A 27,632-nucleotide genomic window follows, 5' to 3' on the forward strand; every position below is an offset into this window, starting at 1 on the left:
CAATTCTTTAGACTCAGGCATAGGAGTTCTGTGTGCAAATCTGACGGATTCAGGGAAAATGTCTATGTCTACTGCAGCTCTTATCACAGAGTTAACTCAGAGCTTCACACTTTTATTTCCTCCATGTACAAAGCATCTAATCTTACTGGTTAGAAATGAAGTTCCCTCTTCAGAAGAGTCCGGTGTCTGTCTTTCCCATATTCAGGAACCAGCAGTCCTTGCTTCTCTGCCCCTCTGATCTCTTTGAAAAACCTGAAATTTCACTTCTGTGTAATCCAATTCAGGATCTTTTTCTGCTTGTGGACCCTTCCTACTGCTTGTCTTTGATGAGGAAGTGTGTGAGTCCTTTGACTCTCTTGGAGACAATATCAGATATTCTCCTATTTCAAGACACACATTTTAATCACAGATCAAAAGCCATTGTAATGCTGACAGCCCTGGCAAAGGAACCCAAATTAAGTGCAGCTCTCATTGCCCATCCTACCCTAAGGGTTTAGAGCCTCAGCCCACACTCAGCATGGTGTATTTTTTCCCTTTTGACAGAGTATCCACAGCTGGGGTAAGTACGTATTCATGGTTTACACAGATATTAGTATCTTTATCTTTTAAAAGTTTTAAAAGATGAAGATGTTTCATTCATAAAAATGAGTTGATTGTGTTTGGTGTGGCTTTCTTTAATATGATCTGTTCAAACTTCTTTCCATGTATTGAAAGTTACTGCATAATTTGTCTAAAGTTAGTCAAATCATAATCTTTCTTAGTTCTAAAGCTTCAGTAGTGATAAGAACAAAGAAGAAAATATGCTGTTTGAAAATCTCTGAAGCAGTGAAGAAAATCCATGTGGTGTGTGAGACATGAGTCCTGCTGTGCCCTCTTCCAGGAAGCTCAGCATTTCAGAGAACTGAGTGAACAAACAAGGTCTCTGCCTACAGTGTCTATTTCCTGCTGTTATTTTCAGACTCATCAGAAATAGAGTGCAGTTATATAGATGAAGACCCTGACAATTGTATACACAAAATCACAAATACTCAAGGCAGGAAATTGACAGATTAATAAAGTCAATAAAATATCACTCTCTTCAATGCAATTGCAGATTTCATAGTTGCCAATCTACAGATGGCATATACTTGCTCACTGCACAAAAAGTCTACAATCTCTGTACTTTTTTGACAAAAAATGCACTGGTAAGACTCACATAGGACGCCTCATGGGGCCCCAGTCACAGTGCATCATGAAGGCAGGAGAAACATCAACTCTTTGAACTCTTCATGCATTCTCCATGTGAACATGCAGGGTAATGGTCCTGAGGACCCTGGGCTTATGTGTTACCCAGTCTCTATCGGGAACAGATGTGAACTTCCCTGAGTCATTCTTTGTACCTTATCAGAGCCTGGCTCCCCCTAAGACCCAAAGTTTAAATACTCCCTCCTTCAGAGTCAGCTCCTGGAAAGGGAATGCAAATCTCTCCTGACTCCACCCAAGCATAGGTTGAAAAGCCAAAGCTGGGCCTGGGCACTCACTGGTGTGCAGCCATGGCCCTGTTTGCCTCCTCATTCCTGCTGCTGATTGTGCCTGCATGTGAGTGACAAGGATTCCTACTGCATGATCTCCCATAATTCACTCTGAGCCAACCTTACCTTCTACTTTTTCCTCCACAGATGTCCTGTCCCAGGTTACCCTGAAGGAGTCTGGCCCTGGGCTGTTGCAGCCATCCCAGACTCTCAGTCTGACCTGCTCTTTCTCTGGGTTTTCACTGAGCACTTCTGGTATGGGTGTGGGCTGGATCCGGCAGCCCTCAGGGAAGGGTCTGGAGTGGCTGTCAGACATTTGGTGGAATGATGATAAATACTACAACCCATCCCTGAAGAGCCGCCTCACAATCTCCAAGGACACCTCCAACAACCGGGTAACCCTGAAGATCGCCAGTGTGGACACTGCAGATACTGCCACATACTACTGTGCTCGGAGATCACACAGAGACACAGCCTGGGCTGACAGCTGTACAGTATCTCAGGCTGGTTTTCAGCTCTGTGTCTTCCTCCTACAACCATGAGGTTGGGAGTGGGCAAACATTTCCGGCTAGCCTGTGGGGTTTCCTGTTCACTCTGATTTTCAGATACCTGGTTCCCTGTTATACAAATGTGGTCTCTTATACCTATTGTTCAGAAATGAAAATCTGTCTGTTTTGTTTTGTAAAGATTAGGGGTGTCTGGTTCTTTATCCAGGTGGTTCAGGGCTGTGGGTTCCCTCTGTTTTTGGCCTCAAAACTCCAGAACTGCAGGTTCCAAATCATTGTAACATTCACCTTTAGTAAACACCTGGATATGGAGAAGACTGACATTTCTGGATAAGCATTTATGATTGAGTCATTGACCAAAGTGTTCCCATGGAAACTACAAGATAATTCAAGCTATGGCCTCAGGCATTTGGTTGCTCTCCACAAACTGATGGTGACATCCTTGTGCTGAAGAAAACACATATCTCACAGAATATGGAGAATGTGAGTTGGTGCCTAACTGCAGGCCTCAGCCCCACCGACTTCTGTTCATAGCAGTGGAACGTACTTGGCCTGTTCTCAGAGGAGAATCACCCTAACAGCACACTGTGAACTACAATGGTGACCTGCTGGTGAGATTGTATTTACAGCCCACTCTGTGAATGTGGCCCATGCCTGAAACTACTAGAATGTTCTGGAATCTGACACAGGTAGGCCTTGGGCTTATGGGAAAAACAAATATTCTGCTAAAGCAGTGATTTTCAACCTGGGGCTGCTACCAAGTTGGGAACTGAACAACTCTTCCACAGAGTCCTAGGACTCTTCTACAGCGGCCACATATCAGATGTCCTGGATGTCAGATATTTACGTTATGAATCATAGTGGAAAAATTCTCGTTATGAAGGAGCAACAAAATAATTTTATATTTTAGTATTACCTACTACCTACTACCTCCCTCATGAACTAATGAATCCTGCCATATTCTGGGTAAACAGGGAATTATTTTTTTATTATATTCATTTTTCATTTTCATTTATATTTTTGAACAGGATATCATATTCAGATGTATACTTAATGGTATACCCACCAGGCTCCATTAGTTTTAATACCAGGTCTACTTAGACTTCCCTTATTAAAATTAATGGGTCATATAACAAATCAAATTTAAATGAACACATAGAAGGGTCTTGAGGGAGAAAGGAGATTTGACAATGACAAGAGGAAGGTAACAAAGGTTTGTGCCATAAACATGTATGTAATTTTTGGAAACCAACTTCAATTTTTAGGAACAAAGAAAGAAAATAACAACTATACATTTTTCTTTTCCAAAAGAATTCGGAGACCAATTTTTAACCCAAATTCTCTCATCAGGATCAGTTCTCGGTAGAAACTGTCACTGAGAAGTCCTTCAGTGTGTGAGTGGACATGTACAAGAACCAGTTCTCCCTGAAGCTGAGCTCTGCTCCCACTGAAGACACAGCCCTGCCTTACACTGCAGCAGACACAGTGAGCTGGTTCCCTGAGTGCCCAGAAACAACCTCAATCTGAGGATGCTCGGGACCAGCAGGGGGCGCTGTAGACCCAACTTTTACCAGGAAAGAAAACATAGTAGGTGAGAAAAACATCTGGAGAGTGAGGAAGTCCTCAGGGACCCTAAGGTTTCCTGTCCTGACCTCAAATAACTGCAGAGACCACGTGGTACACATGATGCAGTTACTATGACAAGACTCCAAACTTAGTAGAATAAAAAGTATTTGCTAAGGAATATTGCACATAAAAGTTTTAGTCATTACATATGAACCTAATTGAGAAGACAAAATCAATTGCATATACAGAAAGAATGATGAAAAATTTCAAACATGACTTATAGTCATCAGAACCACCAGCAGTAGCTTCTGTAAACCTATCTGTAACATCTTTCCACTGTCAGGAGGGGTTTTCTCAGCTGGAGTGTATGACTGTGACCTGGGATCTCAGACCATGATGTTCCTCCCACAGTGTTGAGCCCAGGCATTTCTGATAGGCAAGTGTAGGAGCCCTGGTCCCAAGGCATCGTCCACTGTCCTGTGAAGCCCTCAGCTCAGAGGAAGGAGAGAAAGAGAAGGTGGGCATGATGGCATAATTGTTGTGTGAATGTTTCCCCTAAAATGAAAGATTATTAGGTAAACTTGGAATACTAAACCTTAATGCATGTTTTTTTGTGTGAACTGGGAAAAGAGAAGAGAGTAAATTAATTACAGACTGTCCATTTAAACATTTAGGATCCTGAAAGTTTAGAACTGATGTTTTCACAACTTACAGATATCTCTACCCAGCTTGTGAATTTAGATAATGTTCTCTCCAACATCCTGGGTTTGAGGCCATCTTTATCTCTTCACAGCACTCTGGAGCTCAGGTGGGGGCAACTTCTTCTCTTTCCAGCCTTATGTTTAAGGGATTAGTGTCCTTCAGTCTGGGGTGATGTCCCAGGTGTGTGTACTGCACCCATCCTCGTGTTCAGATTTACTCCAGATTTTCATTATATGGCAAAGAACCTCCTATCCACTGTTAGAGTTTTAGAACCTCAGCTTACTGGGGAGATTGCTGATAATTTCTCCTGAGGCATTCACTTTCTTTCCCTTGGCTGGATGATGTTTGCACCTCATGAGATTAGATCACGCCTCTGGTAGAAGACTTTACACATCAACTAAATGCAGGTTTGCTTGCTGTTCAACTCTGTGCAGATCTTAAATCCCACCAGTCACATCATCAACATATAACATGCTCTCCTCACATGAATCACCCAACTGTACCGTCATTTTCAGTCCAAGTGCTTGAGAGTTTCTGAGGGGTTAATGAATTTGTAGTTGCAATTTATCTAATGCATGTTCTTTCTAAAGTACTTTTCACTCACATGTAACAGTAATAAATAGGAAGACTGAGACATGCCAAAGCACTGATTGGAAATATATTAGATAGACTCTCAAGTTGACTATATCTGAGGTCTGGAATTTTGATTTTCATGAAGTGGTTCAGAAAATTGTCTGAGTACATGAGTTACTCTGAAACGACGTTACAGCAATACATTGTAATTTTAAATATCTTATTGGCAGGGAGCATTAGTCAACATTTACATATGTTTTTGTTAGAATAAATTCCTGCATTTTAATTTTGGCACTTCATAGTCCACACTTGTCCTCATGTTTTTTGTTTGTTTGGTTTTTTTTTGTTTTGTTTTGTTTTGTTTTTGCTTTTTACTTTGGAACCAGATGTACTTCAAGTACATCTGAAAAACTTAGGAAAAATATCTGTATCTGCTGCAGCTCATATCACAGATTTCAGACAGAACACCACAGTTTTAAGTCCTGCATGAACAAGTCTCTGAAACACAACATGAGTGTTCCTGGTTAGAAATGAAGTTCTCTCTTCAGAAGAGTCTGTCACCTGCCTTCTCTGCAACAGGAACCAGCGGTCCTTGCATCTCTGACCCTCTGGCCCCTTCACCCAAAAGTGATGACTCTGCCTCTGTATCATCCATTCCAGGATGTTTTACTTTCAATGAGGATGTGTGTGATGATCCTGGAATCTCATGGAGACCATGTCAGATATTCTCCAATTTAATCATAGAACAAATATCAGCTTTATGTTGTATTCTGCTGGACAGTTTCACTTATAAGTTGTTAGGAATTAACATACATGGTTCTGTGTTCCTATCCAATACTTATAAACTACTTAGAGTCTCATATAATATCTGTGTTTCAGAGATGATCTTAATTAATACAGATATCTCAGGTCATGCTGATTTTCCTCAAGGTGATATAAGTTTCATATCTTTCACACGAAATATTCCCATTATGTCTCACATATAACCGTGTCTTCTTGATGCAGTCATCTGCTGACAGACATGAAGTAAATAATTTATTTTAGACAGTGCTGCAATAAATATTAAAATACAAATGTTTCTGAGGTATGTTCCCTTTAGGCCAATTCAGTGAGGTGTTTGTATGTAGCCTACTTGAAGGACAAGTACTGATTTTATACATCTGAAAGGGGCATGTAAATTCTCAAAATTTATCATATTTTGAAATTTCCATTCATCACCATCATCATCACAACCATCTTCTTTAAATAAATCTGACAACCTTGTCACAAAGCAGAGCAACTCTCTCAGGCCTCAAATCAACCAAGAGTTTAGGTCCTGGTGTTTCACCCACAGCATCTGCACAGCCCTGAGCTAAGACAATGAATGCATTTCCTCAGACAACGTTAGTATTTGGCCATCAGAATCCTTTTCCTGACCCAAGTGTCCTCCATCTCCTCAAACTTGGGTACGTCCTTATTTAAAGTAATTCTTTGCTCATGAATATGCAAATCATGAAATCTGTGCTGATAAATACAGATATATCCATCCTACCAACAACATATGATCAGTGTCCTCTCCACAGTCACTGAGCACACAGGTCCTCACCATGGGATGGAGCTGGATCATCCTCTTCCTCATGTCAGTGATTACAGGTAAGGAGTTTCCAGTTCCAAACATGAAGACTAGACAGGGACTGAGGTGACAATGAGTCTGAACTCTGCCTTTGTCCCCACAGGTGCCCACTCCCAGGTCCAGCTGCAGCAGTCTGCTACTGAGATGTTGAAGCCTGGGGCCTCAGTGAAGTTGTCTTGCAAGGCTTCAGGCTACACCTTCACTGACCATGTAATGCACTGGGTGAAGCAGAAGCCTGGACAGGACCTGGAGTGGATTGGATATTTTAATCCTTATACTGGAAATACTGGCTATGCACAGAATTTCAAGGGTAAGGCCACACTGACTGCAGACACATCCTCCAGCACAGCCTACATGGACCTCAGCAGCTGACATCTGAGGACTCTGCTGTCTATTACTGTGCAAGAGACACAGTGTTGCAAACACATCCTGAGTGTTTCAGAAACCCTGGAGGAGCAGGAAGATGAGAGGACACAAATTATCCTGGAGAGTTGCTCAGAAATAAGGAATTTGAGTGTCCATTCATCTGTCACTTCACACAGTCGTACCTTCTCCGAATTACAACTCTGCATGAAGTGATGCTGATTTATGATGCCTTAGTGTACACCACAGCTTGTCAATCTCTTCACCAGGGCCACCTCTATTGATACTTTTCTTCATTAATAAAACAATAAAAGTGAAAAGTGTCATTATGTATTATGACAAAAGTATCTCTGGATTCTATGTGACTGGGACATTTGTTGGCATAGCTTTTAGACAATTAAAATAAGAACTGGCTCAGTAATTCCAAATAAAATATCTGGGAAAACAAATCTCTTCTTATAGGCTGTAACTTTACATGGCATCATGGGTAGCTTTAACTTTGTCTGTGTGGTCCAGCAGAAGTTCCAGTCTCTTAGAATGTGAGATACATATCAAAATACACTGCCAGACAAGTATAATCCTGTAAGTTTTACAACAATATTATCATATTAATTTTCACACAAATTGTTAATCACATCAATGTATGTACATGGTCATTGAGGTTGGTTCTGAGATCAGACAGTATTCACTGGTCCCATATTTACTTGCTTCCCAGTATCAGTCACCTGCCCCACAGTCTCAAGGCTTTGTAGAACATGGACCTTTACTGATACACCATCATCTCTCAGAGGCCTTTGGATATCTGCTGGTCACCTTTGTTCTACAGAGTGTTTGGATTTTTGCCTTGTAGAGTAATTGTAGACACTGTCCTTCAGCTGTGCTATCAAATCAGTTCATTATCAGTTGTCATTACTAAAGCTAAATCCAACAACACCAAGGAATAAAATGGGTTTCCTAGATCTGGAAAACAATTGAGGCACAGCTCACTATTCATTCTTGAAGTATCTACTCAACAAAAGAGTGGAAAATGAAGACAAAAGGAAAAGCCATGGTTGGGACACAGTGCATGAGCCCATAGACAAACATAATAAAAGTAGCAGACAGCACTGGAGAGCCAAGTTCCTTAGAAGTAAATGGTAGCAGAAGCTGATACGAAAGTTGTGTGCTGAGGGGATTCCAGCAGCCTTTGTGGATTTCGTTGCCAGAATCAATTCATTCAGAGACTGCAGTGTAGATAGAACAGAAGCAATGCAACAGACTGGCTCCAGCTGCTTCTCTCCTTCAACATTAGGGCCATCTGATTTATGATATTGAAGTTAGAGCTTAACAGACAAGAGCCAGGTGACTCTCTGTATCATATATTTTCGTTTAAATGTGTGTAACAATAATTCAGAGATTTATACTGAATTGGAAACATTATACACTGTTATATTGAATTATCTCATGTATGGGAGCAACTTCTGAATCCATCCTTCATGAATGAATACTTTCAACTCCTGGAGAGATTTAATAACACGTACCCTGTCCAAAAATAAGAGGACAGTGGACCTAGAGTAGGGGAGAGAGAGAGAGAGAGAGAGAGAGAGAGAGAGAGAGAGAGAGAGAGAGAGAGAGAGGAGAGAGAGAGAGAGAGAGAGAGAGAGAGAGAGAGAGAATCTGGCTTTGAGGAGACATTGGTAGTAATATTGACACAACATGAAATCCATCTCTGAAACATCCAGTCTGCATATCCCAATAAACAAAGCCATTTATCCTGGTAGCTGAGCTCTGTGAGCACTTATGTTTCAGGGAGTGTTACTGATCAAGACAGACAGTGCAGTTTCAGTGTAAGCAATCAGAAACCAACCTTCAAGGAAGATCAGAACCAACATGGAGGACAATGGAACAAAGGTGTGACCGAGATATAACTCTAATGCACAAACTGACTTAGTGAAGTCCATTCTATATGGAGAGATACCTTGTCCAGCCTAGACACAGGGATGCCCGGTGGTGGGGAGGCACCATGGTCCTGCCTCAAGGAGATGATGGACAGAATTAGTAGATTCCTAGGGGAGACCTTATACTCTCCAAGGAGAAGATGGGAGTGGGAGTAGCAATCAGAGTGAAGGGAAGAGAATCTGGGATAGGAATATAAAAAATAATTAATCAGTTAAAATAATAACATGTAATATGTTAAGAAATAAATGAATTGTGAAAAAGCACAAAAATATACAGGACCAGAAGAATTTTTTGGAGGTTTGGAAACAGAGGTAGGGTCATGACAATATGTGTTTCCTTTGATCCCTGTAGTCCCCATGCTCTCTTAATCAAGGCACACACTATAGGAAGTCAGACACAGTGATGTCTGTATTGTCATAAGGAAATGGAGTGGTATCCACCCTCCTCTTTTATAAGGACAAGGCTGACTCCCCACATGCAAATTCATCTTCCAGCTCTAAGTTAAATCCCTTCCTGAGCTGTGGGAGCTCACATCTCTCTCACAAGAAGCTGACCTCTGAGAAAAGGGGGTGTAGCCTAGAAGATGAGACTGTTGGGTCTTCTGTACCTGTTGACAGCCCTTCCTGGTGAGTGTGACCATTTCATACATGTGTCCATGAGGGGATATGACAACATGTGATTGACAGAATTGACTCTTCCTGTCTGCAGGTGTCCTGTCCCAGATCCAGCTTCAGGAGTCAGGACCTGGCCTGGTGAAGCCCTCACAGTCACTGTCCCTCACTTGCTCTGTCACTGGTGACTCCATCACCAACAGTGGTTCCTGGTGGACCTGGATCAGGCAGTTTCCAGGGCTGAAGATGGAGTCCATGGGGTACATAAATAATGATGGTGGCACTGACTACAACCCATCCCTCGAGAGCCGCATCTCCATCCCCAGAGACACAGCCAAGAACCAGTTCTTCCTGCAGCTGAACTCTGTGACCTCTGAGGACACAGCTACATATTACTGTGCAAGAGACACAGTGAGGGGACTTCAGCATGAGCCCACGCAAAAACCTCCCTGCAGAGGAGCTCTGGGCCAGCAAGGTGCGCTCAAGCCAAGGAAGCCCAGGAACTTTTAGTCTTTAGAATAGGGAAGGAAAAACAGTCCCACAGACTGTCCTCAGTTCTAAGGATTTTCTAATAACAGCCAATCCTCAGACTCATTAGTGCAGAGTGGGCATGGAAGTAAGGTGTAGCTTGGTCTATGAACAGAGGAGATGATGTCATCTTTAACACACTGTAACAAGGATGACTCCTTGTTAGCGACTCCAAGGAACTCAAAAAATAAACAGACTTCAAACATTAGTCATCAAACAATATCTGTATGATTTATTAAATGATTCTGGATATTCATTTAATAAGATTTATTCAAAATCATGTTTTGTGTTTTCAGTAAATGATTATCATAACACATATAAAACACACAATCAACAGCCTTTAGTCAGAAGCATGGAAGAGCAGATGACTTGGATCAAGACAGAGACAGAGTGTTTCTCCTTTACCTTTTCACCCATACGGGGTTAATTCCTGGAAGTTGGTTGAAATTGTTATTAAATCACTTTTCATAGACCTCACACAGGGATTCAGTGTAAGTGCATGCTAATTTAGTGAGTTCCTGAGATCATACACAGTTCTGTGGCCCCCGCATGTGCTTCCTTCCCAGTCACAGGATCTTGCCCTACTGTCTCCAGCCTTTACAGCACAAGGACCTACAGTGACACAGCATCACCTCTCACAGTTCATGTTTGGTTTCCTTCCTTCTATAGAGCATTGGGTTTTGGAAAAATGCTGTGATACTTGGCAATCTCAATGTTTTGATGTCAGTGAGATGTCTCTTTGGCTCAGAAAATTTACTTTAGATGTTTTTCTAGCAGACATTCCTTCTCTATGACAAATATGGGTTTTATGTGCTTAATGTGGATGTAATTATACAGAAATATCTTGTGGCAGACATGAGTACCCTAGGCCAATTCTATGTTAAAGAACATACAAACCTATGTTGAATTTTAAATAGCATTTGAAGTATCAGTGACTTTATGAAAAACCCCACTCTCTCCTCCATCTGTAAAGCAGGGTTGACCAGAACATAGGGGAATTATTTCCCTTCAGCACTCTGTATTGAATGGGATTCTCAGATATGCTGGAGGGTGTCTATCAAGAGGATCTAAGACCTGGGTTCAAGGACTTGTCTTATCCCTGCTGACAATGTGGTACTCAGTAAGTGTTTCCTACACCAGGTAAGGGGGACAGAAATTTCCTGTCCTCCAAGGCCCAACACTCTTTTGCTCTCTTCTGTGTTATGTGTATAAAGCCCGTGCCACCATGGTCTCTGTTTTTCAAATATAAACCACATAGTCAGGATAGAAAGGAAAGAGGGGTTCCCATACCTATTAACTTGGGGAAAACATCAAGGGAAACTTAAGACAGATGTGAATGCTTGTTTGTTGTTGGTTTCAAACTGGCTGGGGACATGATTCAGTTCAGCAGTTTTTTCTGTAGTCCAGTGTCTTTCCGCAGCTGTTTGTCCTTTGCTATTGGCATTAAGAAAGTTTAGTGTCAACAAAGCATTATGCAACCTATGTTTGGGGGGTTTTGACTTACCAGCTTGCCTATGGATCATCTCCTTAAGCATCCTATTAGAGTCCTCAACAACTGCTTGTCCTGTAGGATTGTGTGGTATACCTTTGACATGTTTTATGTTAAAATATTTGAACAACTTTCCATTTTTGAGGAGACATATGCTGGAGCATTGTCAATTTTTATCTGTGCAGGTATGCCCATAACTGCCATCACCTCTAGAAGGTCTGTAATAACAGAATCAGCTTTTTCAGAGTTGAGAGCAGTAACCCATTGGAAACCTGAGAATGTGTCAATGGCATGATGCACATATTTCAAATTTCCAAATTCTGTAATTGAAAGATGTCCATTTGCCAAATCTCATTCCTCTGAATGCCTTTATGATTACAGCCTGCTGGCAGCAGAGTTTGGTTATAAAAGGAACAAGTAATACAGTTTCTCACTATCTCCTTGGGTAGTTGCCTTCTTTAAACCTTTGCTATCTACAAGATGCTTCTTATGAAATTCTGAGGCTTCTAGCACAGTGCCAATTAATAAACGATCAATCTCGTCATTGCCTTGTGCTAGTGGCCCTGGCAGGCCCGTATGGGATCTAATATGGGTAATGTACAGAGGATTATTTCTGTTTCTGATTGTTTCCTGTAATTGTAAGAACAACGAGGTTAATTCAGTATTAACAGGGACGAATTCTGCAGTCTCTCTGTGCAACACGACTCTCTCTGCATATTGGAAATCAGTAACTATGTTATGAAGTTCTGTAAAATCCATAAGCACCATGAGAATTGCATATAATTCTGCCTTCTGTACAGATGTGTACGGACTTTGAACTACTTTACTTACCTCGCCTGATTTGTAACCTGCCTTACCTGATTTGTTAGCATCAGTGTAGAAGGTAAGAACTCCAGAAATGGGAGTTTGTCTTATAATGCATGGAAGAATCCAAACTGTCTTTTTTATGAATTTAATTCTGTCAGTTTTGGCATAGTTGTTACTAATTGTTCCCAAAATGTCGGTAAGAGCTATCTGCCAATATTCATTATCTTTCCATAGGGAGGAAATTTCATCATTAGTTAAACATACTATAATTTCTTTTCCAGTCAGCTGACAAAGTCTTAGTTTGCCCTTTAAAATCAAATCAGAAATCTTTTCTATATATGTCTTTAACTTTTTATTCTGTTTATGTGGCAGAAATGTCCATTCCAATATAGTGTCTTCCCTCTGCATCAGAATCCCAGAAGGGTATTCTCTGGATGGCAAGATGACCAGAATGCAGTCTAAATCAAGTTTTATCCGATCTACATGCGCATCCAATATTCTGTTTTCTATCCATTGTAACTCTTTTTCTGCCTAAGCAGATAATATTCGTGGACTGTTTAAGTCCTTATCACCCTTTAGCACCATTTTTAAATGCTTTAAGTCATGTCCTTCTACACCAATAATCGTCTGTAATTGAGAAATTTCTCCTTGTAGCTTCTGAAGAATGTTAAGAGTTTGATAATGGTCCCTTCTAATTTGCACCTTCTGTGGTCTAATTCTTTGTAAGTCTATGTTATATCCTAAATAGTTAATAGAATATCCTCTTTGTATTTATTCCGGGGCTATCTGTAACTCCCATCAAGGCAGAACTTCCTTCACCATGTCAAACATATTTCCCAAATTTCCTTATTAGAATTTGATAAATGAATATCATCCATATAATGATAAACAAGATATTGTGGAAATTTTTTACGAATTATTTCCAAAGGTTGTTGTACAAAGTGTTGACACAAAGTAGGACTACTTAGCATCCCCTGAGGTAAAACTTTCCACTGGTATCTCCGAACTGGCTGTGAGTTATTAAGAGTTTGTATTGTAAATGCCAATTTCTCTCTATCACTTTCTTGTAATGGTATAGAGAAAAAGCAGTCTTTCAGGTCAATTACTAGGATCAGCCATCCTTTAGGTATTAAGGAAGGCAATGGTATTCCAGGTTGTAGAGAGCCCATAGGTTGAATTACCTTATTTATGGCTCTCAGGTCTGTCAGCATTCTCCAGTTACCTGACTTCTTGATAATAAATACAGGAGAATTCCAAGGGCTGGTAGATTGCTCTATGTGACCAGCCTCCAGCTGTTCCAGTCCTAACTTTTCTAGAACCTCTAGCTATTCAGAGGTCATAGGCCATTGCCCTGTCCAGACCAGTTCATCTGTAAGCCATTTTAATAGCAGGGCCTTTGGTTCCTCTGAAGGCCTATCATTTGTATTTAGTGTCTATACAGCCTGGATAGTTGGTAACCATTTTCCATGGCATCTTACCTGATCCTTCCTACTATCCAGCGATTTTCTAGAATTCGTATCTGACATTGGAGGGATGTTATTTTGAGTATTCCATTGCTGTAAGAGATCATGACCCCAGAGATTTATAGCTATATCTGCCACGTAAGGTTGGTTTCAGTCTTCCTTTCTGTCCTTCTGGTCAAATGCAGACCACCGAGTTAACACTCTGTCGGACTCTAGATAGAGTACCAATTCCTAAATATTGTACATTTGCCTTTTTAAGAGGCCATTTCTGAGGCCAAGTCTTCTGGGTAATAATAGTTACATCAGCCCCATTGTTCACTAAGCCTTTAATAGCTTTACCATTGATTTTTATTTCTAACTGGGGCCTAGAATTATTAATAGAAGCTTGCCTAGCCGGGCATTGGTGGCACATGCCTTTAATCCCAGCACTTGGGAAGCAGAGGCAGGCGGATCTCTGTGATAGTCCAGCATGGTCTCCAGAGCGAGTGCCAGGACAGGCTCCAAAGCTACACAGAGAAACCCTGTCTTGAAAAACAAAACAACATACAAAAAAAGAAGCTTGCCAAAATATGTTTCTCATTTTTACCAGTCACATGTGATTCTTCTTCACTATTCAAACTACCATCTAGAGCAATATCATTTTCCACAATAGGCAAGGAACTATCTATTCGTCCTGTGAGAGATTGTATCCCACAGCCACTCGGAACGATATGACTTTTCTCAATGTGCTGGAGGCCCCCTTTGGAGTTTCCCGATGTTAACAGGTACCCTTGCATTTCCCTAGTCTATCTGCATTCATTCATCCAGTGTCTGCCCTTACCACATCTCCTACATAACCCAGAGGGCAATGACCTTTTGTGTGGGGAATCGTTAGAATTTCTTTGCCTACTATTTATCCTTATATGTCCCATTCTGCCACAGCTGAAATATCTATTCTCTTGACACTTTCATGGACTCCTGGAGCATGCTCTTCCTATGTGAGGCTTGGGTCATGTTAGCGATGAACACTGGCCTCTCGATACCTGTATGAGTCCCTGTAAGGTGCTTCTCCTTCCCAAGTCCTTCTGTTATTATTTCTCCTAATCTTCTGCTGTCTGTTGAAACCTCTTGGGACAGCTTCTCCTGCCCAGAACCTAGCATCTTACATATTACACTCAATGTGGGCAGTATGCAGAACCCATTTTTCTAATGGAGCTGATCTGATCTTTAAAGGCAAAAGTATTCTTTTGCATATTGGGTTTGCATTGTCATAAGCTAAGGTATATACAATCGAATATCATATCACTGAATCTGTTACTTGTATGTCTACTGCTCTGGTCAACCAGTCTAAGAACTCCTTAAATGGTTCTTTTTGTCCCTGTTCTATTTTGGTATAAGCTTCTAGTCCTTCTCTGTATCACGAACATTATCCCATGCGTTTACTGCTGCTTTTCTGCACAGGGACAACATATGGTTGCCATATTCAGCCTGAAACTGTGGGTCAGCATTAATACTTTCTCCTAGGATTTCTGGAGGGTCACATCAACCCAGTCCTTAATGGCCTGCTGCTCTAGGAGTTTCCCCTCCTCTCTAAGTAATGCCTTCCATTAAATTTGACAAGAATTCTCCAGGACAGCTGACATCAGTCCTACTCAATCTGCTGATGTCACCCTGTTAAAGGTGGCCCATGAATGCAACAGCTGTTTTACGTATGGGCTATGAAGACTGTACAAGACAACTGATTTTTTAATATGCTTAAGATATTTCAACTGGATTGGTTGCCATGCATATGCTGTCTGCCCCTGGGAGTGTCTTTTATTTGGTTGCTTTTCCACCACCATGGCCAGGTAGACTACAGGTGTGTGTGTAATTGCTTTAGAATGATTGAAATACCTGTTCAAAGTAGGCATCTCAGATTGGAGGAGTCTGCTTCCTTTTAGTCAAATCGATCCTTCAGCCTGGCCAGGACATCCTCATGGGAGGTTTTAATCTCATTCATCATGAAAGATTCAAGGCATGGTATAAAACCATGGTTTGCTTCGACAATTCTCCTGTAAGATTTTCTAGATGGGGAATATGTTCATCTCTAGCTATCATCTGGGTGGCATGGAGATAGCCATCCAGAGATTGAAACTTAGAATCAAGGTTGTGATTTGCCTCAGCAATCGACTTGATAGACATTTCAAGTTTGTTATCCCTGTTCTGTAATTCATCTTTCAAGCTTTGAAAGTCAGCTCTAATTCTACCATAGTCTTTCTTGCATTTTTCCAGCCATTGATTTAATGGCATTATCAGATTGTTGAAGCCTATTCTGGGTATCTTGTACATTAGTTAAAAAAAAAGAAAGAATAAGAAAAGGAGAAAGAGACTATTTGAGTTTCTAGTTGGTTACATATGTCCTTTAATTCATCACGGTCCACTGCCTGTCTAGCCCCCAATGCCGCTGAAACACCCTTTAATTCATCATGGTCTGCTGCTTGCTTAGCTCGTAACGTCCCTAAAATATTTTTCAGTTCATTGTGGTCTGTTCCTTGCTTGACCTGTAAGTCCCCTACTATTCTGTAATTCATCACGGTCTTCTGCCTGCTTAACCTGTAATGCCCCTAAAATAATTTGTAATTCATCATGGTCTTCCACCTGCCTAACCTGTAAAGCCTCTAAAATGGAGCATCTTTCTGTTTTTATGTTATTATAAATGTGCTGCATTTCAGCTTGAATAGTAGACAGATCTGCCTGTATCGTATAAAACATAGAATGAAGCCTATCATCCAGTTTCTTTTCTAATATCTCCATAAGCGTATTATAGGTCATCCTTGTCCCTTCCACAACCCCGTTACGCAAAGCTTACATGTCCTGGAAGCGGGTGGTTCCTTTGTTCCAGAGGAATGACAATATGTGAATTAATACATTCACAGCTAATAAGACATATAAGCCAATATTCAGCAAGTCAGCTTGTTCCTCCAGCACTGAATGTGCGTAAGAATAGGAGAGATTATATAGTGGGAAGGGCGACAGAAATTCGGCTACATTTACTGGTGAAGCCATTTTCAGGTGCAGTAACAACGTCTGAACAGCAGGTGGCGCAGCCGCTGGATGCGGAACTTTCAGAAAATTTCTAGCCACTAAGAAATTTGTAGAACGTACCTGGCAGGTATTTGCATCAGGCAGGTGACTGTGCCCACAGCTACATTTGAAAAGACTCACCCAGCAGCAGATGCATCCAGGGTCTGGCCCAGGGGATGGCGAGTGGAGCCCGGGAAACAAAGAAAGCAGCAGCGAAAAGCCAGGTTGGGGACAGGCACAGCGGGAACCGGGGGACAGGAGCAAGAAGCGGCAATGAGCGTTTTATGGGGATTAAAGCTGCAAACCCTCTGCTTTGCCAGCCAGGCATCTCTGGATTTCAGGCCACATGCACACACACACACACAGCTAGATTTGAGCCAGCGTGCAGCGGCTTTTCAGCCAGCAGCTAGGGTAGCTGCAGCGCAAATTGGCAAGTGCTTCAGGGAGTAGCAAAACCCGAGGGGGTTCACCGAAGTGGTTTGCGAGGAAGGACCAGGGCGCGGTTGCTGCAGACACACAGGGACCCCTTCAGAGGAATGTAGCCGTGGGTTGTAGGTGTCAGAGCACCAAGTATTGCGTGTGCTCAAAGATGATCCATAGGCTGTAATGCTAAGATTTCTTTATTCAGATAAACACCAGCCCGAATGAAAGCCAGATCGTGTCCAGAGGCCGAAAGCTAGCCTGGCCAGAGAAAGGGGCTCCACGTGTCTGTGGCCTCTTAAGAATTGTCACCGAGTCAGCTTTGACCACCCCTGACCATGCCCTCACGGGCGTGGCCAGGCACACCAGTAGGGTCTACTAGGAGGTCGGGCTACATGTCTCCCTACATGTAATCTTCTTGTTGGATTCAACAGGGGCTCTGTCTGCTCCTGAACATTTCTTTAAGGCAAGGCTTCTGAGACCAGCATCAACCTCATTGACAATGATCTGTTTGCATTATTCATGCCTTCCAGGCTTACTTTGTTAGATTATTTGAAATCAGAAGTGGATCCATTTCTTTTAGATATCCAGACTTCCATAGGATAATTTTTTCGTTGTCATGACTAATGATTTTCTCAATCACAGTGGAGTGTGAACCCTGACAAAAACCTCCCTGCAGGAGTGCTTAGAACCAGCAGAGGGCGACATCAGCAAATGGTGAACAGGGACAGTGCAGGAACAGGTGCAGAGTGGAGTCCTGGTTCCTGGGTCTCAAATCCATCTGATGATGTCCCTGGTGTTCTCTGCACTTGTGGTTTATAAATGTCTGTAACATCTGTGGAAACAGATTTCTGTTTTTTTCCCTTAACTTAAAAAACTACATACACCACACAGTCTAAAGGTGTGAATACTGAATCAACCCTGATAGCAGAAATGGACCTGCAATTCCTTGTTAGCAGAAATGACTCTGCAGATGTCACCAGGGTCACATGCTTAGGAAGATCAGAGGTATTTGTGAGGCTGCACTCTCAATGAGTTTCAGGACAAAACTGAAGTTATTCTCATTAGGACAGAGTTTGGGATTAGGGAGGTCAGCACAGAAACACTCTGTAACCAAAACACCCAAATAAGTCTCAGATATTTCTCCTCTGCTCACTTTAGGGGAACAGCCTTGATTTAAAAGGAAAGAAGCTGTCTCTCAGGAAACATGGAGACATTTCCACTGAACTGGGAATGAGACTTTCTCTTGACCGATGTGGAGCCTTGAAACCATTGTGTCAATATAGAAATATATGCGAGACATACAGAGAGACAGGCAGAGAAAGACAAAGACAGGGACAGGGAGAGACAGAGAAAGTGAGAGAGAAAGACAGAGACAGAGAGTGCTAAAGAGATAGATAGATAGAAAAATAGATGGATAAAACATAGATAGACAGCTAGACTGATAGACTCAGGGAGACAGAGAGCAGGGAAGGATTTAGACTTTCACTAATAAATGTACAGGTGTATAATGAAGGTATTTGGTTATGTTATAACCTCATATAGATGTAAGGAATATTACATTTGGAATAAAAAATATCATTTAAAATAGCTCTTATTTAACTGTCCTTGAATTTAAGGCTAATTTAAAAGTACAAAATTGCAATATAGGCAAAACCTAGGTTGTTAAAAACTGTGAGCACTTGTCGGGCTTTGGTGGTGCATGCCTTTAATCCCAGCACTCTAGAGGCAGAGTCAGGTGGATCTCTGTGAGTTCAAGACTAGACTGGTCTATAGGAGCTAAATCCAGGACAGTCTCCAAAGCCACAGAGAAACCCTGTCTCAAACCCCTCCAAAAAAAAAACCTGTGAGCATTTGATACTAAATCATTGACATTAATTGCACACACCCTCCACCTTGAGATGTGTCTCACTATGGTTGCATCCTGGTGAGCACGTCCTATCCTGTCTGTAATCACTGTGATGGGGTAGGGGGAGAATTCTGTAAGATGTATTTTGTGAGAAGGGGGGGCACACTTTACTGCAGCTGGTCTACACCTCTTCACCTAGGGACATTCATCATTGTATGAAAATAGTTTAGAATGTCTGCCATCGTGGTGGGGTTCTGTTGGCCTCTACTGGATAGTGGCTCCTGATTGTCTCTACAATGCCCAGGACAAACAATTTTCTCTGCCCAAATTTCCTCATTTCTGAGGTACAAAAATGTGGCTACAAAGCCATAAAGGAAGCTGCTATTTAAGCTGGAGAGACCTCATGGGTGCAGATTTTGGCATTTCTAGGAAAAATACTCCCACAGCAATCCCCCTGTTTCTCTGACTCTTATGCTCTTCCCACACTCCTTCACATTGATCCCCAAGACTTCAGTGAGTTGTGTGAAGATGACTCCACCCCCTCCTCCTCTCTCTCTTCTGCTCTTCCTCCTCCTTCCTTCATCTTCTGATCCCCCTCCTCCTCCTCCTGCTTCATCACAACAATCCCTCCCCTCCCCATCTCCCTCCTCCCATCCCTCCTCCCCTCTCACCCCACTCTCTCTCCTCCTTTTATTCTGATTTAAACAGCAAAACTTTTTGTTTTATTTAACTTTGTGTGGATTTCATATGTGAGTACTTTATTACCTGAACTACACTGCTGATCACTTCACTGCACGACTGCTGATCTGATTAGGACTCCACTCTCAGGTTCTCTCTCTCTCTCTCTCTCTCTCTCTCTCTCTCTCTCTCTCTCTCTCTCATTTAGTACACTTAGTACATATTATATACAGCCTGGCTGCACTGTAGAGGGTAGGAACATGTATGAACATGGAACTTCACAGGACTGAGTACAGATGAGGGCATGTTTTAAGGCTGACTCTGGGATGATGGTGTGTGATGTCACTTTCCTTATAGTGGGTTATGACATGAGCAGAAGCAGAACATGTATCCTTGTGCTGTCCACTCAGAGATGAGAGCTAAAGTCATTGCCATTTCCCAAAATAGACAATAATATTAATATTTCAACTGGTGATTAAAATGTGGTCATCCAGTGGCCATTCTGGGGGACGTCTAGTGAATGGTGAATTTTGATGCATTTATTTATTGTCGGTGACAACTCTGGCCCTAGATAAACCCACTGTGCACATCCCCCCCTTTCATGTCAAGATCTTGTGAGAATTGCTGAGTGAGAGAGAGCTGGGCTCTCAGAGAGACAAGCTTGCAGCCTTCTCACACATGTGGTGAAAGTGGTCATGCAGCATGCTCTCCTACATTTACCTAGAGGAACATCCCACATGCAAATTTGTAGCAATGCCACCAGAAGTCAAGCATCTGCTTAAATTCAGAGCCTCCTACACCCTGGAGAATATTTTCTGGGAGGCTTTGAATTCACCACAATGGACATGAAATCCTTGTGGGTCTTCATTTTCCTGCTGATGGCTCCCAGCTGTGAGTTCCACGGGGAAGCAGAGGAGAACCTTGTTCTGCTGGTTCTGAGCTCCTGACTCACTGTTGTTCTTTGCTCACAGGTGTCCTGTCCCAGGTGCAGCTGCAGGAGTCAGGGCCTGGTCTGCTGAAGCCCTCACAGTCACTGTCCCTCACCTGTACTGTGACTGGTTACTCCATTAGCAGTGGTAACTGGTGGAATTGGATTCGTCAGCGTCCAGGGAAAGGGCTGGAGTGGATGGGTCAGATTTATAACGATGGAGACACCAACTACAACCCATCTCTCAAGAGCCGAATAACCATGACAGTAGACACATCGAAGAATCAGTTTTCCCTGAGGCTGAGCTCTGTGACCACTGAAGACACAGCTGTGTATTACTGTGCAAGAGGCACAGCGATGGAACTTCAGTGTGAGCCTGCACAAAAACAAGTCTTCCTGCAGGGGACAGGAGTGCCTCTGTGACAGCGGGCACTGTGAACTCATGCAGTCTGGTCTCAGCCTGGAAGCAGCAGAGTGAGGAAGGACCACCCACTTCCTGTGGGATGGGGAGTGTTATGTTCACCAACCACATGCTGGCCCCTGGTGACATTATTCCTTGCCATTGTGTTTCTGCTTTCACAGATTCTCGGGTGGCAGTAAAGGCCATAAGAAAACAGTGTCATTATTTTCATAGATGGGATGGGGATAATGAGTAGAATATTTGACCTCACTAATCATCATTTGACCCCCTTTTTCCTCTTGAGCATCAATATATGCCATGATTCTCATTGCCTCTCGATTGAAGTATAAGCTGAACTTTGTCACTACAAAACAAACATGGGAACATTAAGTGACACCGTAGGCTCCTTTGGATTGTGGCTTGTTAGGATGCTATCAAAGTTAAAAGTCGTCCAGGGCAACTTTGAATCAACAAAATACACTACTGTCATTGTGTGAGAAGGAAAATATGCAGATACTGGAATCTCTCTGTCCTTGTCCCCGTCTCTGTCCCCGTCTCTGTCTTTTTCTCTTTCCGTCTTTCTCCCATGTCCCTCTTCCCATCTCCACCTCTGCTTTCTGACATTCAAATTTCATCTGAAGCAGAGTCTCAAAGTTCTCATGTGACCATTGACTCGTGGTGGGATGAGGCATCATTAGAAACCATGCGGCCTTTAGTGTGGGATTTGAAGCTTTCATATATGAACTGGAAATGATTCTGTTCTTTGTACAACCCATGCTGTAAGATTCATTTAGAAATCTGAGTGAATTAATACATATGGCAGAATTTTCCAAAAACCAGGTAAGTAAGTGCAAGAACACATTGCCCTCATCTGGGCCTCTTCTCTCAGATAGGTGAGTACCTCTCCTAGAGGACATGGTCATTCCCTCTGCTCCTCATGATTCTTGTGGTCCTTAAGGCTTTGAACCTCTCATCCCCCATCACAGTGGCTCACTTAATGGGCAAAGTTCCTGTTTCATTGTTTTCCTTCAGTTTCATGAAGGAGATGAATTCCAGAGGAGCTCAGAGCAGAGATCTCAGGTTTGTCATGAGGAAAGTTGGAGGGAAAGACTACGGAAGGAGCCGCCTGTCCCTCTTCCCCTGTGCATTGATAGGGTGGTTCTCTGAGAATCACCCTGGAAAGTGGGCACTGAGATGGTTTTCTCAGAATCCTTTGAGGATTTCCTGTGCACTCCCTACTTTCTGTTTTCTCTTCCAGCATCAATCTTCACACTGGACATGAAAATCAGGAGGCTTGACAATAAGATACAGTGGAGTTCATTTGGGGAAAAGAATCTTACACAGAAAATAGTGACTGTCATGGACTCCCACTCCAAGTATGCAGACCCTGACATCTGGATGCTCTCTGAGAACTGAAGAAGGGGCTTCTGGAGCCCCAATCCTATTCCTTTTAACCAATCACATCCACACCTTTGACCATGACCAAAAGGGGATGGTCAATGCTACCAGTACAGTGGATGAATATCTCACTACAAGTCCCCTTTTAATCTAAATAAGATTTAGACTTGATACAAAACTATATACAATGATAGCAAATATCAAGTATGCTCTTGGAGAAGGCATGGTAAAAACATACACAATTTATGACCTATGGCCAGTGAAGCAGCATAGAGCAATTGTCATGAACTACATATCCAGTCCTAGGGCAAAGACATAACATAAATTACTATGAAGTTGTCCTAAACTGGAAAATTTTAATCCTGTACCTAATATTTCTATCTAGGAAGACAGAACAATACTTGGACAGTCTAATCATCAACCTCTTCAGAGACCTGAGAAGGAAGATAACAATACTAGGGTAGGCAGGAAGTGCAGGTGAGCAAATCCCAAAGGTGTAGAGAAGACAGAATCAACGGGCTACCTGGACAGTCACCCAGAATCTCATAGCAGCATAGGAGCAACCAGCTTTGACTAAGACCTAGAGTAACTGAGCGACCAACACAGAAACAGGGAGGTTAAAAGACCTGATTGGCAGTGTTCAGCAATCTTCTTTAAGTTTATCTCTTGAAAGTTCAGTAGGACATCATGTCCAAAGTCAGCTGTTGACATGGGGTCAGGTCTTTGCACAAGAGACCAGTAGCCAAGGAGAGAATGAACTCCAGAAGGATTTGTCAGTGGTGCCCACCATGCTCACTGGAATAGCTTGGTGCTGTCAGGAGCAATTGTGTCTCATGTCAACGGAATACTAGTATTTAAACATTTATGGTCTATGAAGTGTTTGAAGATTATATATCTGTCTGACTAATCTCATAGGTATAAGAAACATGGATAACTATGATCTGTAATTTTCAGAAACATAGTTGTACAATGGCTGAAGCATCCCAAAACAATTTAACAAGTACAATGATATATATATATATATATATATATATATATATGTTTATACTTCTGTGCAAAACATTGTAAACAGAAAGAAGAACTTATACAGTCAACATACAAGAATCTAACAATTTAGGTTATTTATAGCACATAGTTGCCTAAAAATAGTTTACAAGAAATATGTTAACCTACCTCTATCCCATCCTAACTGTATGTGTGTGGTCCCTAATCCAGGTGGATCAGGGCTGTGGTTCCACTCAGTCTTTGGCTTCAAGTCCCCAGAACAGCAGATTCAAAATTATTATAACATTCTCCTTCAAGAAACTCCTGGATATGGGGAAGATTGACATTTCTGGATAAGCTTTTATAAATTGAGTCATTGACCAAAGTGACTCCATGGAAACCACAAGAGATCTTAGGCTATGTCCAAGTCAATTGTAACATCCTATTTTTGAAGGCAACATTTACATATCTCACGGAACATAGAGAATTTGAATTGGTGCCTAACTGCAGGCTTCAGCCCTACTGACTGTTCATAGCAGTAGAAGGCACTTGGCCTGCTCTATAGGAGAATCAACCTAACAGGACACTGTGACCTACATTGGTGACCTGATGGTGAGATTGGATTTAAAGCACACTCTATGAATGTAGCCCAAGCCTGAAACTACTAGAATCTGAGACAAGATAGGCCTTGGGATGATGGGAAATGCAAATGTCCTAGGACTCTTTTACAGGGGTCATAAATCAGATCTCCTGGATGTCAGATATCGACATTATGATTCATAGAAGAAAAATAATTTTATGTTCATCTGTCAGCACAAGATAAGGAATAGTATTGACAGATTGCAGTGATTGGAAATTTGTGGACAACTGTGTAAAATTCACAACTGTGAATATAACAACACAATAATTCTGGATGCCATGCCTATATATGCACATTAATCTGTACCTCACACAACTATCATGAGCGAAGCTTCTGGCAAAATATGGGAGGTGATATGGAGACTCTCAAGTCTATCTAGCATGAAAGATGTTTGCACATTCAGTCATAAATGTGTTGTCTCAGGCAAACTTTTTCCTCTGTACTGGGGGACAAATGCAGGAGAAGAGACAGAAAGATTTTAAGACCCACAGGTGTTGAATGACTACACGGATAAAGTCTTTTTCAGACACAATAGGACTGGTGCACACATGAACCCAGTAGACTGTGTAAGTGAATGTGGGGCTTTCACAGGTTCAAGCTGCAGGGGATTCTAATACTGAAAGGGGGCATTGGGCATGGACACTCAATCCTAACCAAGAAACTATCTGCAATTGATACTTACATGCAAAGGAAAAATAATGTACTTCAGTGAAATGTTACAAGCTGTATTAAGCCTTCTTCACAGTAGGTTTTATGCCTAAGACCAATACAAAATAAGCACATTGTATATTTTATACATTTTGTCATACATAATTTTATTCAGGCATTTTTCTTGTTATTCTTTTGTTTGTATATTAGTCATTTCTAATATGGTGTTTTGTGTGCTCGTGTGTGCATGTGTTTCTGCATGTGTGTGTGTGTCTGAGAGAGTGAGTGAGAGAGAGAAAGAAAGAGAGAACTTTTCTTTTGGTATTGGTTAGTAAAGAAGTGAATGTGATCTAGGATTACTTGGGAAACAGATAAATTATGATCAGAAATTATTGTTTAAACACTAATATTTTATTAAAATATAACCCCCTACAAAATCATGTATCAATTGTAATTTGATTAATTAGGACAGTGTGGATAGGCAGAACATAGTTATTTATGTTATTGGCGTGTGCATGAACATCCTGTTTGGAGTGTTACCAACAATCACTGTCAGTTGCCTACTGTACTATTGATCATTTCTGTCTTCCTTCTCTGACAATACCCAGGTAGGAATCTATGGATATTTCTACATGTTTCATTGCTCAGATGTTTTCTCAGAACATGTTCAGAATCTTCAGAGATAAGCGCTCCCTTCCAGACTTAGTCAAGCATAGACACAGTCAGACAGGTCTCTGTTACTTACAAGAAAGATCATGTTTCAGTTGCCATTAGCACATTGGCTGTTATCCTATATGACATCATCAACATTGTCCTCTTCTGTCTTCATGGCCCATGTCTCTGCTGGAATTCTGGTGTCATTTCCAGTTATTCCACATGATGTCATCAAGAGAGTCTTCATGGCCAATGTCTCTGCTGGAATTCTGGTGTCATTTCCATTTACCCCACATGACATCATCAAGAGAGTCTTCATGGCCCATGTCTCTGCTGGAAATCTGGTTTCTTTTCCAGGCAGATCTCTTAGATTTGGATTCTTCCCACAGTTGTCCATTTTCACTTTCTCTAAGTAGAGCTGTCTCTCATTATCAGTTCTTGGAAACACAGACCTACTTCAATTCTAAATTCAAAATTGTTTCAAATACTTATATGCATCAATATTTAATTATTTTTATTAATGTTCTCACTCTTCTGTGAAATTGCTGTGTTGTGTTTTCCTGCCCATGTTGTATTGTGAATGATTAGCCCTCTTTAATTAGAATCAATAGCAGTCACCCATTTCAGCAATGCTGGGAAGAAACATCCTGCACAAAAAAGCATCTACGATGTACTACATATATTGTACATGTGAGCTTGACTTCAACAACTCTTCTTTGAGTACATGAGGCAGTCAAAACACTTACATACAGAAATGGAATATCGAGTACCATGAGACACTTGAAAGTTTTCAATGCAGGAGATTCTTGTATGGGACTGAAATGCATTTGTCTCATAGTCACAGTACTTCCATCCAGACAAACCCATCTACAACTGAAGATGCAGCATATTTTAGGGGAGATTATGTGTGCCTACAAGTCACACAGGTATATGCATGTGGACAAACATATGATCTATATCTATATCTATATCTATATCTAATCTATGTCTATATACTGATTCCACTCACTCCTTGGAGCTGGTAGTGGATTATTCAGTTCCACAGCTGTCATTCACTAACCTTATAGCAAGTACATCCAAGTCTCTGAAAATCAATAGCCATGACTTTACATGAATAAGAGGACGCCCGCTGATCTTGGAAAAGCTAGATTCAGAGAGAACACAGCCACCATTTAGAGCCAGAAAGGTAGATGAAAAAGGAATGAAGAATCCCTTTTAAATATTTACATAGAGGTGTACACCCCACCCATAATACAAATGATGAATTAGCAAACAGATTGCACCAAGTCTAAATTTCCATAAATTCGTATCACTTCTCAAAGGTGAAGTGAACACATTCTGTAGTTGGGAACAGATCTGCACATACCACATTTGTTCATATTCAAGGAGTTGTGAGTTTACTGTCCCAAGTGCAGCAGAAGGATTTGGGAAATTGCACTATAAAGCAATTCTGGATCCCATCCAACAATTGTGCTGTCTCTGTTCACTCCCTTCATCACCAGTGGTCACTGATAAAGCTTCATATAACAGCCCTAGAGAAAGGACTGTGATTCATGGAGACAGATTTTAAGGCACAGCTCATCATCCATGCATGAAATCTCTACTCAGCATCATCAGGCACATTACCAAGAAGATAAATAAAGAAGAGTCATAGTGAGGTGTCTGTATATTAGAACTCATACAGTCCTGAGAAGCAGCAGGGGGCAATGTGGTTCCATCAATCTCTGGGAAGTAAAGGGCAGCAAAAGCAGTAAATGATGTTGTACATTGAGTAGATTTCAACAAACTCTAGATTTCATTGTCATTACATTGAGAGACTGTGCTGTAGCTGACATGTGAGATCTCCATGCTGCAACACTGCAGAGGCTGTGTGTTAAATAAAATCCATAGTGATGTCACCAAGATCCAGAATGGATTCATACAGCTGCTGGAGAGGATAATAGTTTATGAAATAATTATCAGTAAAGGTTAAGAGTATTTGAGCTCCAGAACACTGGGCAACATTTTGGGAAAAGTGTCCCAGGAGTTCCCAGCTCACATCAGAGGTGAGCACATTCCTGCTGATCACTGGTGTGGAATGGACAGCAGCCTCCACAGCTCTGTGCCAGTGTCTGATGGGGCCAGGGTGGTCAACGTGTCTCCTCAGCATCATAAACATGGTTGACCATAAGGAGGTTCAGATGAGCCTTGAACCCTTGAAGTGTGGTTCACTCCAATGTACCCGGATGTGGTGACTGGATTCTCACTGGGATGGAAGAGCGCAGTCCACACAGGGGCTGGGATTAAGCAAGGAATTTATTTCTCCAGACAGGTTTAGGACTT

The 27,632-nt window shown here is 41.7% G+C and overlaps 4 gene segments (V, D, J or C); all 4 read left to right on the plus strand.

Annotated features, from left to right (window-relative positions):
* The first annotated feature begins 1,532 nt into the window (after positions 1-1,532).
* LOC113838398 lies at positions 1,533-2,053 on the plus strand. The segment is given in 2 exon segments: positions 1,533-1,578; positions 1,659-2,053. Coding segments are annotated over 2 exon segments (441 nt in total).
* Positions 2,054-6,444: 4,391 nt separating this feature from the next.
* Positions 6,445-6,842, plus strand: LOC113838397. The segment is given in 2 exon segments: positions 6,445-6,490; positions 6,574-6,842. Coding segments are annotated over 2 exon segments (315 nt in total).
* Positions 6,843-9,354: 2,512 nt separating this feature from the next.
* Positions 9,355-9,892, plus strand: LOC113838393. The segment is given in 2 exon segments: positions 9,355-9,397; positions 9,480-9,892. Coding segments are annotated over 2 exon segments (456 nt in total).
* Positions 9,893-20,503: 10,611 nt separating this feature from the next.
* Positions 20,504-22,402, plus strand: LOC113838394. The segment is given in 3 exon segments: positions 20,504-20,549; positions 20,630-20,956; positions 22,245-22,402. Coding segments are annotated over 3 exon segments (531 nt in total).
* Positions 22,403-27,632: the final 5,230 nt, after the last annotated feature.

Source organism: Cricetulus griseus, chromosome 5 (assembly GCF_003668045.3).
Source record: "Cricetulus griseus strain 17A/GY chromosome 5, alternate assembly CriGri-PICRH-1.0, whole genome shotgun sequence".
In the NCBI taxonomy this organism is placed as follows: Eukaryota; Metazoa; Chordata; class Mammalia; order Rodentia; family Cricetidae; genus Cricetulus; species Cricetulus griseus.